We start from the raw sequence: 16,230 nt of genomic DNA, 5'->3' as shown, positions 1-16,230 counted from the left end.
ATCTAAGAAACGTATTCCTTGGTGGAATGAAGACTGCAGGGATGCACGAAAAAGACAAAATAAGGCATGGGGCAGATTGCGCCAATATCCCACGGCGGAAAATTACATTGCATTGAAACATATAAAGTCACAAGGACAGCGCACGAGATGGCAGGCTAGAAGAACAAGCTGGGAAAGGTTTCTCTCAGGCATCTATTCCTATACCCAGGAGGCTAAAGTATGGAATGGGCTGAGAAGGCTAAAAGGGCAGCAGATCAACCCATTACCTTTTTTTTTTTAATACTGCCAGTCCCATCAGGGACCATAGCAGGTGGACATACAGAAATGAAAGACATGGTAACAAACGTGCACATGAATTGCGTGTCAATAAGCCAAACAAGGTAAGAATACATAAAAAAAACAAATATAGGTATCACATTTCTAGGAGACATGTGCAGCAATACAGAGAATACATCATGAAAAAGACAGCAAACGGGGACAAAAATAACAGTAAACACCTTCACGATAATCAGCATGGCTTACAAGAGTTGCAAAGCATATTATGTGAATAAGACTGCGTTACTGATTACTAGATGTGGATTCTAACCGTGATGTGAACTGAGATAATGAGTCTGCAGAAATGACCGACGGATCGAGGCGATTCCATTCCCTTATCACGAGGGGGAAATAAGAGTACATGAATGTGTCATTATGGCATGAATATTCTGTTAAAGCATGTGCATGTTTATGTCTCGATGCTCGTGACCTTTGATTGATGAGCGAGGAAATACCTTGGAAAACAAGGCCAATGCCCTTGGCTTACATTTTGTGCGTGTATCAAGCTCCATAAGCTATTCACAAACATTCCTTAAATATAAGCAAATAGCAGAACTTAAGTCAATAAACCGTAAATGCAGATCAAATCTACTGTAGAACTGTCCTTTTAATATTGCCAAGCTTAGAGCTGCGTTGAGCTCGTGTATGAGCTCTGCACCGGGAGTTGACAAAATCACGTACGACATAATTAAAAACCTACACACTGATACACAGATAACACTTCTGGCACTTTTTAACTCTGTTTGGGCTGCTGGATACCTCCCATCCTCATGAAAAGAAGCTATCGTAGTACCGGTCTTGAAACAAGGCAAGGACCCATCCGACGTTTCAAGTTACAGTCCAATAGCGCTCACAAGTTGATTATGCAAACTCTTCAAGAAAATGATAAATCGTCGTCTTTTACATTTCCTTGAATCGAATAAAATGCTTGACCCTTATCAGTACAGCTTCAGAGAGGGTAGGTCGACTACTGACCAGCTCGTGCGCATTGAGGCAGGCATTCGCGACGCCTTTATCCATAAGCAGTTCTTTCTTTCTGTTTTCTTAGACATGGAAAAGGCATATGACACGACTTGGAGATACGGGATTTTGCGAGACCTCTCAGAACTGGGTATTCGAGGGAATATGCTTAATGTAATTGAAAGTTACCTATCAAACCGTACATTTCGCGTTAGGGTGGGCAATGCTCTATCCAGGCCTTTTACACAAGAAACTGGGGTGCTGCAAGGAGGGGTATTAAGCTGTACCCTTTCTATAATCAAAATGAATTCCTTGCGCTTATCTATACCGCAGAGCATGTTTTATTCAGTATACGTAGATGACGTACAATTAGGTTTCAAGTCGTGTAACCTTTCTATTTGTGAGCGACATGTCCAGCTTGGCTTGAACAAAGTGTGTAAATGGGCAGAGGAAAACGGCTTTAAATTGAATCCTGTTAAAAGGTCATGTGTCCTTTTCACATGAAAAAGAGGCTTATTTGCAGAGCCCAGTGTAGAACTATATGGACAGCACATACCAGTTGTCACACAACACAAATTTTTAGGAATCATATTAGATTAAAAACTGACCTTCATTCCACACTTAAAGCACCTTAAAGAGAATTGTCTAAAAACAATGAACCTTCTTAAACATTTATCACATACAACATGGGGCAATGACAGGAAGTGTCTGATGAACGTGTACATAAGTCTTATACGTACACGCTTAGACTATGGGGCCATAGTATATCAATCTGCCAGTCCAAGTGCCTTGAAGATGCTTGACCCTGTTCACCACTTAGGTATCCGCTTGGCGACCGGTGCCTTCAGGACAAGTCCTGTAGAAAGTCTCTTTGTTGAAGCTAATGAGTGGTCGCTTCATCTTCAGTGGTCGTACTCCAGTTTCATGTACTTTCTAAAAGTGAACGCAAACCACAACCATCCCTCTTATGTAAGCATAAACGACGTGACATCTGCAATGCTGTTTAATAATCGACCTGCAGCTAGAGAACCATTCTCTCTGCGCATTAGAAAGCTTGTTGAGGAAATGCAAGTTCCAGTTCTTCAGCAAAACCTGATGGTCCCAGCTAAGCCATTGCTGCCATGGCAGTGGAAGCCCATAGAATGCGATACATAATTCGTAGAGGTGACTAAACACGCCCCAGAGGCACATATTCGAATGCATTTCTTGGAACTTCAATCGAAGTACTCGTGCACGAGTTTTACACTGATGCTTCTAAGTCACATGCCGGTGTGTTTTATGCTGCAATCGGACCATCCTTATCAGAGTCCGATGGACTGCATCCGAAAACAAGCATATTCACCGCGGAAGATTATGCAATTCTATCTGCTGTTAAACAAATCAAGAAAGCAAAGGTGCACAAAGCCATTATATACACGGACTCTCTAAGCGTAGTAAAAGCCCTAATGTCCCTGCGCAATCATCGAAACCCTGTACTTACTGAGCTTTATTCCGTTATTTGCACATCGTACATGTCTCAGCAGCAAGTCATTATATGCTGGGTACCTGGACATAGGGGCATTGAGGGTAATATGCTGGCTGACCAAATTGCCACATCAATTGCATCACAAGATATCCATCCTACCACTGCTGTACCTGCCTTAGATCTAAAGCCTTTCATCCGAAAGAAACTCAGAAGCCATTGGCAGCGCTTATGGGATGCTGAAACAAATATTAAGCTTCACTTTATTAAGCCAAAACTAGGTTATTGGCCCTCCGCAACAAAAACACGACGAACAGATGTCCTATTCTGTAGTCTCAGAATAGGACACACATATGCCACGCACGTTTTTCCGCTAACTGGAAATGAACCACCAACCTGCGGTAGATGCGGTGAAAGGCTCACCGTCCTCCACGCCCTCCTGGAGTGTCGGGAAGCCTAAACAGAGAGAAAGAAACACTTTCCGCTAGCATACCAGCAGCACATCCCCCTTCATCCTGTAATGTTTCTTGGTACAGAACCGTTGTTTGACACCAGAGCAGTCCTAAGTTTCTTAAACGATGTCTTACATGTTGTTAGCCCTATGAATTTGTAGCTGTCACAGTCTCAGGGTGGTAAACACGACGTAAGGAACGTTTGATTTAGGAAAAGCCTTTATGGGGCATGAGCATAAGAAAAATACATATATCCAGAAAGCACGTGTTGCCAACCCAATGGCAAAACCCTAACATACGACAAACTATATACAAAGCTAATTAATTGGAAATGTTGTCTTAAGTCCTCGCACACAACGTATTATGAAGTTGAAAATATTTACATAATGTCTATCGACGTGGCCACGTCACCTCGTTGTCGCTGCTTCCGATGACATGTCGTTGGGCCTGCCGATGCGTCGTAGACTCGACGTCGCTGTGTCCGACGTTCGGTCCATGGTTGGCATAGTCAGGAGGTCAGGAGGGTAGAGTGACCTAGGCGCCTGGACCGCCCGGTCAACTCCGCAAGCTGCGGATCATAGCCGCAGGGAATCTGGGAAGCGGCGCCGTCCGCCTGTAGCTGCGGCTTCCGGTGGGAGGTCCACTCAGCTCGCGGGTCGTGGCCGTGGCAGCTGAAGTTCCACTGGGTTGCCGCCGTCTCCACGATCCACCCGTCCTGTTCAGCTTCCAGCCACCTCTACCCATTTCGTCCCAGAGTGTAGCTAGTCCGCTCTCTTCGGCTGTGTGTCCCTTCTCCCGTTGGCCACATAGCTGCGCATGCACTTTTGCGCTTCTTCTTCTGCTTTCATATTGTATTCTTTTTATTCGTACGCTCTTATTTTCTATCTTTTTTCTTTATTTCTGCCATCGACTCCCTGTGTCTTCTTGTTTTCTTCTTCTTTCTTTCTTCCTTTATTGGCTCGTGACAGTAGCACATCCTCTCTCCAGAGGATGCCGCTGCGATGATATTTTTGCACAGCACATGCCTTCAGGCCCTTCCGTTTCAAGGGCTCTCTTAAGGCAGTAGTGTGTCTTGCAAACATTTGGCTTCATGTATTTTAAAATACCATCATTCTATCACAATGTATGTTTTGTGTTCTTAGTAGTCCTCATTAATCATTGCCATCATTTTATTACATATAGCTTTTATGCACTTTACAGAGATCGCTTTTAGGTGCCTTTACAGCTACGTCACACCAACCTCTCGGAATTCATCTACCCACTGCAAACCCATCAACACTGACCTGGTCTTTAATCATAATTGGCCCTTGCATCATAAAAGAACAAATTCATTCATTTATTAGGAGTATTTTACTAAATCAATCAGTCCTTGATAAAGATAAATATCTGCAGCCACCAACTTGTCAAAACGGAACTACTGCCCCTTCAAGATATAAGACATTTTTGCACACACAACTGCATACCAGCAATCTTTTTTTTTTCTGTGTACTGTCACACTATAGAATTTGCTGCCCACCGACATCGTGCAGGCAGTATCAGACAACACATTTTTGGATCTTCTCCTTCGGACACCTCAGGCACGGCTAAGGCTGGTTACGTAATCATGTGGAAGTCACACCTAAGATCAACTGTATGCTGTGCTATGATACTGAGTGCTCGAGATTCTTTTTTTTTTTTTTCCCCACTGCTCTGTGATATTCACACTGTTACATTCATGTTTTCTAGGGAAAACACAGGCAAGGCGGCAGATGGAAATTCAAGACGATGGGCAACATGAGAACAAGGTAAAGGAAGGATCCAACATTTCGACAAGTCTTTTTTAAGGCTACATATGCTTTCCTCGGCACGGTTTATATATAGGCAGGGTTCTTCTGGGGGGAAGGGGGGGGGGGGAGGGGGGTAAGGCGGGTGGGTGCGGCAACGACCGAAGGTGTATTAGCAGCAAGGGTGTAGAATTGAGAATAAAGGGGTGCTGTGCACAAGGCCGGTGACATGGCCGTGTACACAGCACCCCTCTATTATCTGCTTCGCTGGAGGTACAGAGAATCATACCTCATCTGTAAGTTCAAGACATTGCAACCAATAGGCATAAACGTTTCAAAGGGAGTTTAGCATCTATTCGCTATGCTAAATTTCAAGGTATAGGCAACAACACTTAGTTATCTCCATTTGGTTGCTTAGTGGTTTCTTTTTTCCTCCCTTTCTTTCTCTTTTTATTTATATATTTATTCCTTTTCAGTATATATATATATATATATATATATATATATATATATATATATATTTTACGAGCACCATTTTCTGCCAGTCCTTCTAGTATCTCTTCTAGAGAGACGACAGCCTATGACCTCCAGCGAAGCAGATAATAGAGGGGTGCTGTGCACACGGCCGTGTTATCGGCCTTCTGTACAGCACCCCTTTATCCTCGATTCTACACCCTCGCAGTTAACACCTTTGGTCATTGCCACACCCACCCGCCCTCTCCCCTTTAGAAGAACCCTACCTATATATACTGTGCCGAGGAAAGCATATGTCGCCTTGAAAAAAACAAGTCCACTTATCAAAACAATGGCTCCCGCTTTTACCTTGTTCTCGTTTTGCCCATTCATGTTTTCTAGTATCACAAGGATTGAGCAATGATCAACACATCATGACAAGCAGAGAGCGCTGCATTCATGTCTTACTACAACTTCATTTGTTTAAAACAATGCCAAATTCTTTTTGTGATGTGTTTGAAAGACAAAGCAACAAAAATTATTGTGGTGAACAAAGGGTGCGACGATCATGTAGTGTGTGCTTGACTCATGCAGTCACTGATGTTATTACACCGAAAGACTAAATACTTTTTTGCATTGTCAGAAAATTCATACTAGCATTTAAGACTGCGCTACAACTTCGGAGCTAACTGCCTTTAGAGGGCATGCACACCACAAGCACACATGTAAACACATGGTGATTAGCAGAAGACGCAAGGCACCTTCCACCCTATGCATGGTTCAGCCAGTGTCCATCAAGTGGCAACTCCGCTTGATCTCACAGCCAATAACAAATTTTATGCTTTGAGTACTGGCTGACACATTCTGCAATTACGAAATGCTCTCAAAAGTTATTTAGTGCTAGTTAGTTATTGTAGTGGTAATTATTGCACAAATTCGAAAGTCCAGTTGTATTGGCAATTATTGCACAAATTCCGAAGTCCACTACTGCTACAAATCTTAGTAAGCAATTGTTATCATTTTGTCTCAAATCCCCTCTTTTTAGTAAAATCACACACTCATCACTGAAACACTTGGTATATCGCTCTGAAAACCAACAGATAATGAAGCAGAGGAAACATAGGAGAAGTTATTTGTGGTTTTAACTGAAATGTAGAAATTAGGCATGAGAAATGAAAATGAGCGAAAAAAAAAAAAAAAAAAAACTTGCCACCATTGGGAGCCAAACTTGCATCCTCCTCCGCATTATATGTGCAATCCTCTATCAACTGAACCATAGTGATGGCTGTTCCCGCATCCACACGAACAAAAATCACGACCCCAGTTCCTCTTTTTCTCATTCAACTGGTATAACATTATCTGGCAATGAATATGCATCTTTACCTGAGCCATCACATTGCTGCGGCAAAGCTCAGGTATCAGCGCATGTCCGCATCTTTTCTTTCTTTAAATTGTATGTGCTGCATTATTACCAGAAACAGTCAGTTCTGTTGCCACATGATCTTTGTGGTGAAAACTAAAATTGGTCTTATTATTTATGATGATGATGATGGATGATTTTTAATGGCATCTCCTTTGAAATGGGATGGCAACAAATACACACCTGGCCTGTGTGAGCTAGTCAGGTTTTATTGTATATCTATTGCTATCTAGCATTTTGCCAATCTTGTAAAGTTGATGTATGCCTATAACAACCTCATTCCCATCTCTTCCTTGCTTCTTTTTACCCCAACATTCTAACCATTCCTTGCTTATCTCAACCGCTGACCAGTTAGTGTTCCCTTCAACTTGAACCCCTGCCCTTCTGGAAGGTGGACTTTCTACATGGTTCTGGCATGTGAATATATTGGCATTCCAATGCAGTGCACCAAGTTTGTCTCCAGATTTTTCTGCAGCAGACACAAACATGGCCCTGTCACAAATATTTGCTCCTGCATGTTTTTGTCTGCAGCCAGCGAGCTTGAGCCTAAATAAGCTAGGCACTGACTTATATGTTATCGTACAAATTTTCTTTACTGACGCCTCGCTTGCTGTCTTTGTAGAATTCCATGGATGTTTTGACACAACAGACGGCAGTAGAATTCTCTACTGCTCAGTTAAGCACATTAAAGGCTCATTTCCTACTTTCATGAAACTGCAGTGGCAATGGCCTGTTTATTTGCACCGAGTATGGAAATTTTCTTAAAGTTTGCTACAGCAATACAGTGCATGGTACACTTCTGCTATTTCAAGAAAGCTAGCAATTTCATTCCCCTTGCAGGTCTTTTGGTAAAAGAAATGTTGGCACTCGCCAGTGAGTCTCCCGAGTATAAAGGGATTGCAAGGAACACCTCAGGAGTTGTGTTTTATGCTGTGCCACATCGTGGTGCTGACCTGGGCGACTTCACGACCAGCTTCAAGCTTCTTCTTCTGCCTTCTGTGGAAGTGCAGGAGCTTGAGAAAGGTGGAAACATGCTTCATATCAAATTTTACTAGAGGTGTTTGGATAGTGAACTTTTGTAATCCAATAGGAACATAAAATATTTTCCCATTTATAAGCAGACTGAAATATAAAGTTTATGTGGGGTTCCTTTGGTTAAAAAGCAAGGCTTATATAATTACGTTATTTGATACATGCATGCAATTACATTCGTAATTTTATGTTCATTCAACCGAAGTGGTTGTAAATGATAAACAACTCTTTCAATTAACAGTGCACCATGACAATAACAGTAATGAAATAACAGCATGTCACTACATGCACATAGAATGTTGTACTTGTTGAAGGAGCCAAGTGTGATACTACCACATAGCACATCGTTTTAAAGGGATGCAAACATGGTAACATTGGCCAAAATAAATTGCTTCACCTAAATCTAAACAAATTCATATACTATAAGCTGCATAAAAGCCAAGCACTCCTATTGAATGATTGGAAATAATTTATCCGCAGTTATCAGCCTAGCTATTTAGAATAATAAATTTTCTAAATGAATACAAATGGAATAGCACAATCTATTCTATTCGAAATTTCAAATATTTGCACACCCCTAAATTTTACCATGCCAGCACTCCAGCCTTCTTTACAATTGAGTCGAGGAAAGCACAAGTAGACAATATTGATGCCCCAGCCCAAAGCCAACACCTGTGGTTAATTTTCTCCCTTGAATAATTTCAGGCTACAGTTTACTCCCACTTGACATTTAACCATGACTTCTCTGCCTTGAGACTTTGCCCTTGGCAGAGTATCTAGTGAAAATGTCAGTTTACCTTGAATTATTACATATTTACCCGATTCTAATGTGTACCCTTTTTTCCAAGAAAACGGGCCCAAAAATTGTCTGCATGTTAGAATTGGATATGAAACGGAAGCCGCATTTGCATTGTTAGCGACAGTCTGCTGTCTGAGCCAGTGCCATAGCCACAGTTATCAAAAATAGTGACAGAACAAGGTACTATTGCATAGGTTGGCAGTTACAACACACCACTGTCATTATGAAAGCTAATAGAAAAGAGCAGTTGTTTTACGTGCTAAGCTAGCAGCAATGGAGCCACACCATGTGTTTTCAGTGTGTCAAAGTCTTGCATTGCATGGGGAACTGGCAATGTGGTGAGTCTAGGCGTGGGCTGCCATCACGCTCATGATTGCTGTGCAGAGTCGTTCAAGAAATGCAGAAAATTAAACAAACCAGACCTTACGAAGACCTGCATGTTATGGCCCATAGAAATAAAGAGCAGTGCGAGAGCGACGACCACGGAAATTAAGTGCAAATAAATTTCCAGACCGTGAAGGTAAACTCTGCTGGTTTTATCTTTCTTCCGATATCCAGAATCAAAAGCATGCTAAATTTTTCTTGTTGTAATGCTGGATCCACATTTGCTTTGGGTGCACATTGTTTTCTACTTTCAGCCTATAAAATCTGTGTGCACATTAGGTTCAGGGGTGCATTAGAATTGGGTAAATGCTGCTAATAAAGCAGCCGTGTGTGGACATTTTTCTGCCTCATCTTTCAATCCGACCTGCCAGACAACATCAACATCTATTTCGTTGGACCCGTTAACATCAAATTAATATAAGTCAAACTAATTTCTGTCTCAAGCATGGGTCATCTTGTTATGGTGAAAGAGCTTTTCTTCTGGTAAAGAAAATGGAAAGGAAGAAATTTTGCTCACAGATGCTATTTGAGGCGAAGGGAGAGAATTTCTATTGCATGAAGTTTCCCCACACACAGCAGAGTTTTACATTTCATGTGTTATGCCTCCTCCTGGACGTAACCATCCCCTCTCCAGGCTATTTACACAGAAGAGTTGGTGACTAGATAAACGCGTGAAAACGGGTGGATGATTATGGAATATGGTGACTAGCTTTGAATGCACATATTATTTGGCACACAAATTACTGCAAGTCTTTTATTTCACTGAAAGTATGAATTATCATCAGAACACTGTTACTTTAAATTAACATTATACAGTATAACTAGACTAGTTTTCTATTTCTCAGTTTTCATGATTGTTCACATAAAAGGGACTAACTTATCTATCTTGCAATTTTTTCTTTACATAGACTCCCCGCACCTACTGGAAATTCATGACAAATTTGAAAAGCTGGTGAAGAAATTCAGCATCCCATGCCTTAGTTTTGGAGAAAGTGTAAAAACTCTCCTGGGGTTTCGGATGAGCAAAGTATTGGTGCCCGTGGAGTCTGCTGGTATGTTCCGAATTTCATCATCCCAGCTATACATATTAAAGGAAGTAGGTCTCCCTAATTTCGGGGAAGCAGTGTGAAATGTTGAAAAGTTTTAATGTTTCCTGGCTCCCCCCTTTTTTTTAAACATACTTTATTAATTATATGGAACCAATATACATAGTTAACTAGTTGGGGATAGTGAATGTTGACGCATGGAGTGCATACACTAGTACATGTATAAGGGTCCGCAGTCAGTATGTAGTGGTTTGTTCTGTGGTCTTGGCATAGCTTCTGCATTAGACAGGCAAATTGGAAAAGCACTCATTTAAGCAGCAGCACTTATACTGACCTAAGCTGACAGTTTGGTTGTCTTTAATAACGATTTCTATTTGGAGAATGCCTCCCAGATACTTTTTAATTTGCTAGCTGTTGCCTACTGTTGCATTGGCAGTGTCGAGTGGCAGCCATTGGCTTAGGTTTGAGTGACTACATTGAGTGTAAGTGGTTGCAATAGTTTTGTTTTGAATTGATTATCCTGCATATTTTGCTTGCCAACAGGGTGCCAAGTTCATAGTTCTCATTGGGTGAAATGTTTGTGACAGCATGCCACTTGCCATACAGTTCATATACTGAAGTCCAGGCTGTGCATAACACAATGCAAATGACTTGTGGGGAAAAAGCTAAATACTGTGCAGTGAAGAAATTTTTTGTGAACGATAGAGCAACAGTACACCATACAGTCACTGCCGAAGGAGCACTTCCAGCCACAAATTTATTCAATAAAGATTCTTCTCTAGTTAGCAAGGAAAACAGTATCAGTTTTAACATGTTCACTGCATTGTGGGTCACCGGCGGATCACAGCCAGTGCTCCTCCTACGCGGCAGTGAAGTTACTGGCATTCATCTGCTTGCTGCTGTGGTAACGTTATGACACTTGAATGCAGAGGTACGATTTTTGTTGCATGAGGTTATAAATAGCCAGACGAATACTTGTCTAATGTTATATGCTATGACCCACCAGTGACCCACGACACACTCAATGAAAACGTTTTTATGCTGTGTGTGGTGTGACCCACCGGTGACCCACGTGCGAGAACCCTCCATCTCGTGCTGCCATCTGAGGTTCGAAATTGCAACTAATATACCTTTTTTATTGCACTGGACGTGGGGTGGCGCGCTTGTTTCGAAGAGTGGATCAACGGCACATATCTCAGTTGCGTTGCGTGCAACTCATGCCTTTTATGGATGCAAAAGAAACCACAACGCAGAGGAACCAAAAAAACTTGGTTTTGACGGGAAGAATGCACCAGCAACGTCTCGATCATCGGCTGATGAGTGAAGTGCTTCAGTGTCAGATGTTCAGCAGTGGACAGACAGTGAAGTCAGTGACAAAGATAGTGTTGATGAACAGTCGCAGACCTCAGGCCTGCCTGACAATCCTGAGGCAGACGATTCGGGCGACGATAATCTCATTTCTCTCAGTCCATCTCTAAAGAAATGGACACCGGCAATGACCATTTCGCCTAGTGTGACGCCACACTCTAGGCCACCCACTATCATTCAGTTGCCATCTAGCCATGATGCCCCAACTTTATACGCAATGTTTATTACAGATGATATCTGGCAAATGATGGTCGATGAAACAAACAGGTTTGCACAAGTGTTGGAGTCAGCTACTCCCAGATCTAAATCACGGTTGAAGAATTGAACGGAAACCAATGTCCAAGAAATCAAAATATTTGTTGGAATACTGATTTGTATTGGTCTCTTCCGTCTTCCTACTCTAAGTCACTACTTGGCAAAAGGAGACCTGTATGGCATTGAAATCATTCATCAAAATATGAGCTGTGACTGCGTTTTCCTGCTTTTGTGGTTCTGGCATTTTGTGGACAATGAACTGCTTGCAGAATTGCAGGGTCGTGTCTCTGGTAGAGAAATTGAACCAAAATTTTGCCGCTGTGCTTGAGCCAGGAAAGGAGGTCGTGATCGATGAAACAATGGTGCCATGGCATTGCTGACTTTTGTTCAGACAGTACATTCCAGGAAAAGCCCATAAGTACGGAGTCAAGCTCTTCAAGACATGTACAAAAGACGATTATTACATGCTAAAAGTCAATGTATGTACCGTACACCATTAATAAAATATATCCAGAGAGGGAGATTAAGATGGACTGCAATGATTGTAATGGCATCATTGGAATCGGACATATGCTGGCGGGGTGTCCCGCGGCTCTCCCCAACCTCGTTGAAGAATGGACACAGTGGGAGAAAAGGATTCAAAGCCCATTGTTTCAGGACCAACTAAGGGCAGTCCAGAGGGCCCATGATGTCGCTGAAAGGCTTGGCCTGACAGTGCCACCGTGGGAGCGGCCCGCCTTGGCTTGAGAAGTCGAGCCTCCGGACCTCATCACAATAAAAGTTTTCATACACACACCGGAAAGTCTGATCAACAAGTTGGCGTTGGACCAGCCGAACGTGTACGTTTTAAACTCGTGAAAAATTACAAGGGAGTCAGGCACATGCTGTACGTAGACAACTTCTACACGAGTTTGCCGCTCGCTTATCGCCTTCTAAAGGAAGACACTTTCATTTGCAGTACAGTTCGCTCAACGAGAAAAGGACTGCCAAAAGACGTCACTGAAACGAAGGTAGTGAAAGGCAATGTGACCGGACTTCAGTCCAAGGATGGAGTGAAGGTACTGAAGTGGATGGACAAGAGGCCCGTTCTGATACTCACATCTGTTGCCAAACATAAAGCAACACTGGTGAACAGCGGGAAGAAAACAAGGGATGGCACAACGATCACGAAACCTCGGGCCGTTCTTGATCACAACGCAGAAAAAAAAAGCAGGGACTATCGCGACCAAATGGTGTCATACTACAGCTGCCTTAGAAAAGGTAACAGTTGATTTGCTTGTTGAAAGTGCCATCGTAAATGCGTGGAACATTCGTGCCATGCTTGAAGGAAACTGTACACTAATTATAAAATTTCGAGAAGAAATGGCTCATTCACTGTTCGGCCCCCATCAAGACATCATCGAAGAAACTCTCGGGAGAAAGCACATCTGCATGCTCGAAAAGCTGACGGGGCAGCATGCAACACTCCATGGCGCTGCACTGGCTGCTATGTGGCCATCAGTACCAGCAACAGCCCAAACAGCGCTAGGGTGAGAGTGAGAAAAGTGACCACTTTCTGCGGAGAATGCCCTGGCAAGCCATTCATGTGTTCCTAAACACAAGTAAGCTGAGAAGTAGCTAGCTTCAACTGTAACATGAGTAGGATTTAAACTTCAAGACATGGTTAATTTTCCTACTAAATGTTAACTTTTCTCTAACTAACAAATATTTCTAACACAGGAACTGACTTTTTGAATTTTCTGGTGGCAAGCACTTTGTAGTTCAACATAGGTTCATGCTGAAAAGACTGAAAATAACTTCGCATCTTTCAAATAAGTGCACCAAACAGCAGCCGCAAAGGTGGCAGCACCATCTTTTTGGGGCAAAAGAAAGAGGCATAGCCGCATGTCCCACCAGTGGGATATACCGAATGGCGCACTGGTGGGTCACTTTGCACGTAAAACGAGACCTAGAGAAAGTGTGCCGCAAGACGTGTTAAAAGGAGTACCGACACAAAAAATTTTGATCTGCTTTTTTTCTGCTTTAATAAGTAGTTAATGACTCAGTAATCACGGCATGAAACCTCATTTACTTCAGAGCACGACAGGTAATTATTTGGAGTCTTGTTTGTAGCGACCAGTCCAAGTTTCAGTTTCAAAGAGCAACGAGATGGGCCAAAGAAGAAATGTAAACACAGCTGGGCATGTGATCGCAAAAACCTCCGACGTATGCTCTGTCGGGCACACTGGTGCGCGAGCTTCGTGTTGCTAGTTCATCGGCTACGCCTGCACGTGCTTTGCAATGTCCTCGTCACCATTGTCGTCGTCCTCATTTTCGTCATCCAGCAGTCACGATTTCCTGCAGGCGGCGGTTGTCGCCGTATTAGACGTGGCCAATCACTTTTGATTCGACCCACTAAAAAGCAGCGACTCGGATATTGCACCCGGTGACAGTGAGGACGAACCTCATGACCCTCACATCGGCCATATTCAATGGTAAGACACGACAAATCAGCACTGAACGACAAAAACTGCTGCTTGATTCTGCAGTTGCAGCAACACCGAGTGTGTCCCACTACTACAAGCAACAACTGAGAAGAGCACATGCAATCAGCATGGCAGCCAACGAAAATTTGTGACATAGTGTTTTCTCTGTTGTTTACAATCCTTCCTTGACGTCGATGTCATGTGGTGCTGTGTTTTGCGGTTGGCTGCAGGCACATACTTTAAGATTGATTTGAAATATGTTCTAAGCTACATTCACCATTGATATATTGCAGACAATGTGTATACCCACGTAAGTCAATCTCATGCGTTATCTCCACTTCAATATTTTGTGTCAGTGCTCCTTTAAAAATAAAATGAAGTAGTTTATGCAGGCAATTCCAAAAGCAGTAGTATGGCAAGTTGCCAACTTTGCTCTGGTTAACTAGTTTAAGCAGTGCAATAATCAATCGGTCACTAATCTTAACAAGTGAGGCAGCACATGCTGTGCTGTATTCTTCATACTAGTTATACAACTTCAGATCTATCAAGGGACGGCTGGTATTATACCATTGTGCAAAGTAAAATTGGAAGGGTGTTCTACAGTTAGCACAAATTTCGTTTTTCTAGGAGAGAAACACATAACAGCACTTGGCTTAGGCGCACAAATTGTGTTTCATTCAACTGGTAAGGACACTTTCTTTTTTTGCATTGCTTTCATTTCAGACCCTGGATTTGGAGACTTTTTTGTTGTGGACACTAGTCACTTGGATATCTGCAAGCCACATCGATGGTCATCGTTTAGCTACCAGCTGCTGTTGGATTTCTTAGACCATGCATTTGCCTCCATCAGCCAGGATGCCTACTGGGCTGCACACAACCCAACCCTAACTCGACTGCGTCAGCTGGAACTGTATTTTGAGACAGGCGTGTTCCAATTCTAAGACACTGAATGGTGCCTCTTGTGAGGAATGCCACAGAGCATTTTGTTTTAATTGGAAAAGAGATTACTCTTGCATGTGCACAAAACCTAAACCTGGCTTGACTGTGTGAGCTGGAATGGTCCAGTTCTAAGACGCTGATTGGTGCCCCTTGCGAGGGCAGTTTTAGGATTTCTGCAGGGAATCTTGTGATTAAGGGAGATTACTCTTGAACATGTACAGCATATATGAATTTGTTAAAATGCAGTCTTCCTCCACAACTTCTCATTAATGTGAGCTTCATCACCCTTTCCCTATTTACTGGGACAGCAAACTGTAGCATACATTTCAAGCAGTTTTATCTGTCGTGCAGTGTTAATCCTAGTTTGAGAGATGAACAAACTGCGTGAGGACTGACGTCTTGTTATCATTAATACTAATGGGAAAATGAGACATCCACCCAAACGTAGCTAAGTGCTACAAAGGAAATGTTTCCTTTGTAGCACTTCGCTACGTTTGGGTGGATGTCTCATTTTCCCTTTGTTAATGACTTCTCTTCACCTTGCAAGTTTCCTTAGACTATTACGTAAGTCTTCTTATGTTGTCTGCGACATTTAAGAGTTCGAAACTTGGTCCATGTAGTGTGCCAAGTATAGCAGTGTGGGCAATTTGTTTTGTTTGAGACATAAGCTTTACAATATTTGTTAGTCCATGTTCACTTCCATGGCTATATGCAAGTAGTACTAGAAACTATCGCATGTAGTGTGGTAGATGCTTTATGCACTCAACTTCATTTTCGAGAAGTGCGATTTTTAATGTGCCCGCGTTTTTTTTTTTCTTCTTCGTAACAGTGTAATGTATGGCTTGGTGAAGCAGTCACGCTTTGTAGATGTGCCACTTGTACTGACCTTACAATTCATCTTTCATTCCACGTAGTTTAGTAACAGTGTGGATCTGTTCATAGTGGAGAGAAACCTAGAGCATCACTAACAAATTAGTCACAAATTTCTCGAGTGGAGAATTGAATTTTGTGAATAAAAATGTCTCGTGTTTTGCAATGTAGAATCAGTGGGTGGTGGTTAATATTTAAGCAGGACTATTTGTTTCATATGGTTATGGCATGCAGGTTCGATTCTAAT

At 42.4% G+C, this 16,230-nt stretch overlaps 1 protein-coding gene across 6 annotated transcripts in view; it reads left to right on the top strand.

Moving 5' to 3' along the window:
- Window positions 1-16,156, top strand: part of LOC126545920 (protein SERAC1-like) — a 43,586-nt gene extending 27,430 nt beyond the window's left edge. Inside the window, exons 11-13 of one of the 6 annotated variants that reach the window (XM_050193968.3) lie at window positions 7,666-7,848; window positions 9,949-10,092; window positions 14,898-16,156. In XM_050193968.3, the coding sequence (XP_050049925.1) occupies window positions 7,666-7,848; window positions 9,949-10,092; window positions 14,898-15,115 (545 nt within the window). In that variant the 3' untranslated portion in view covers window positions 15,116-16,156. The other 5 variants (XM_072286058.1, XM_055061362.2, XM_050193969.3 and 2 more) reach the window with 5 other exon arrangements.
- Window positions 16,157-16,230: the final 74 nt, after the last annotated feature.

The sequence above is a fragment of the Dermacentor andersoni genome, chromosome 1 (genome assembly GCF_023375885.2).
Source record: "Dermacentor andersoni chromosome 1, qqDerAnde1_hic_scaffold, whole genome shotgun sequence".
Classification (NCBI taxonomy): domain Eukaryota; kingdom Metazoa; phylum Arthropoda; class Arachnida; order Ixodida; family Ixodidae; genus Dermacentor; species Dermacentor andersoni.
The sequence above is the reverse complement of the archived record's forward strand: the minus strand, read 5'-3'. Positions and strand labels throughout refer to the sequence as shown.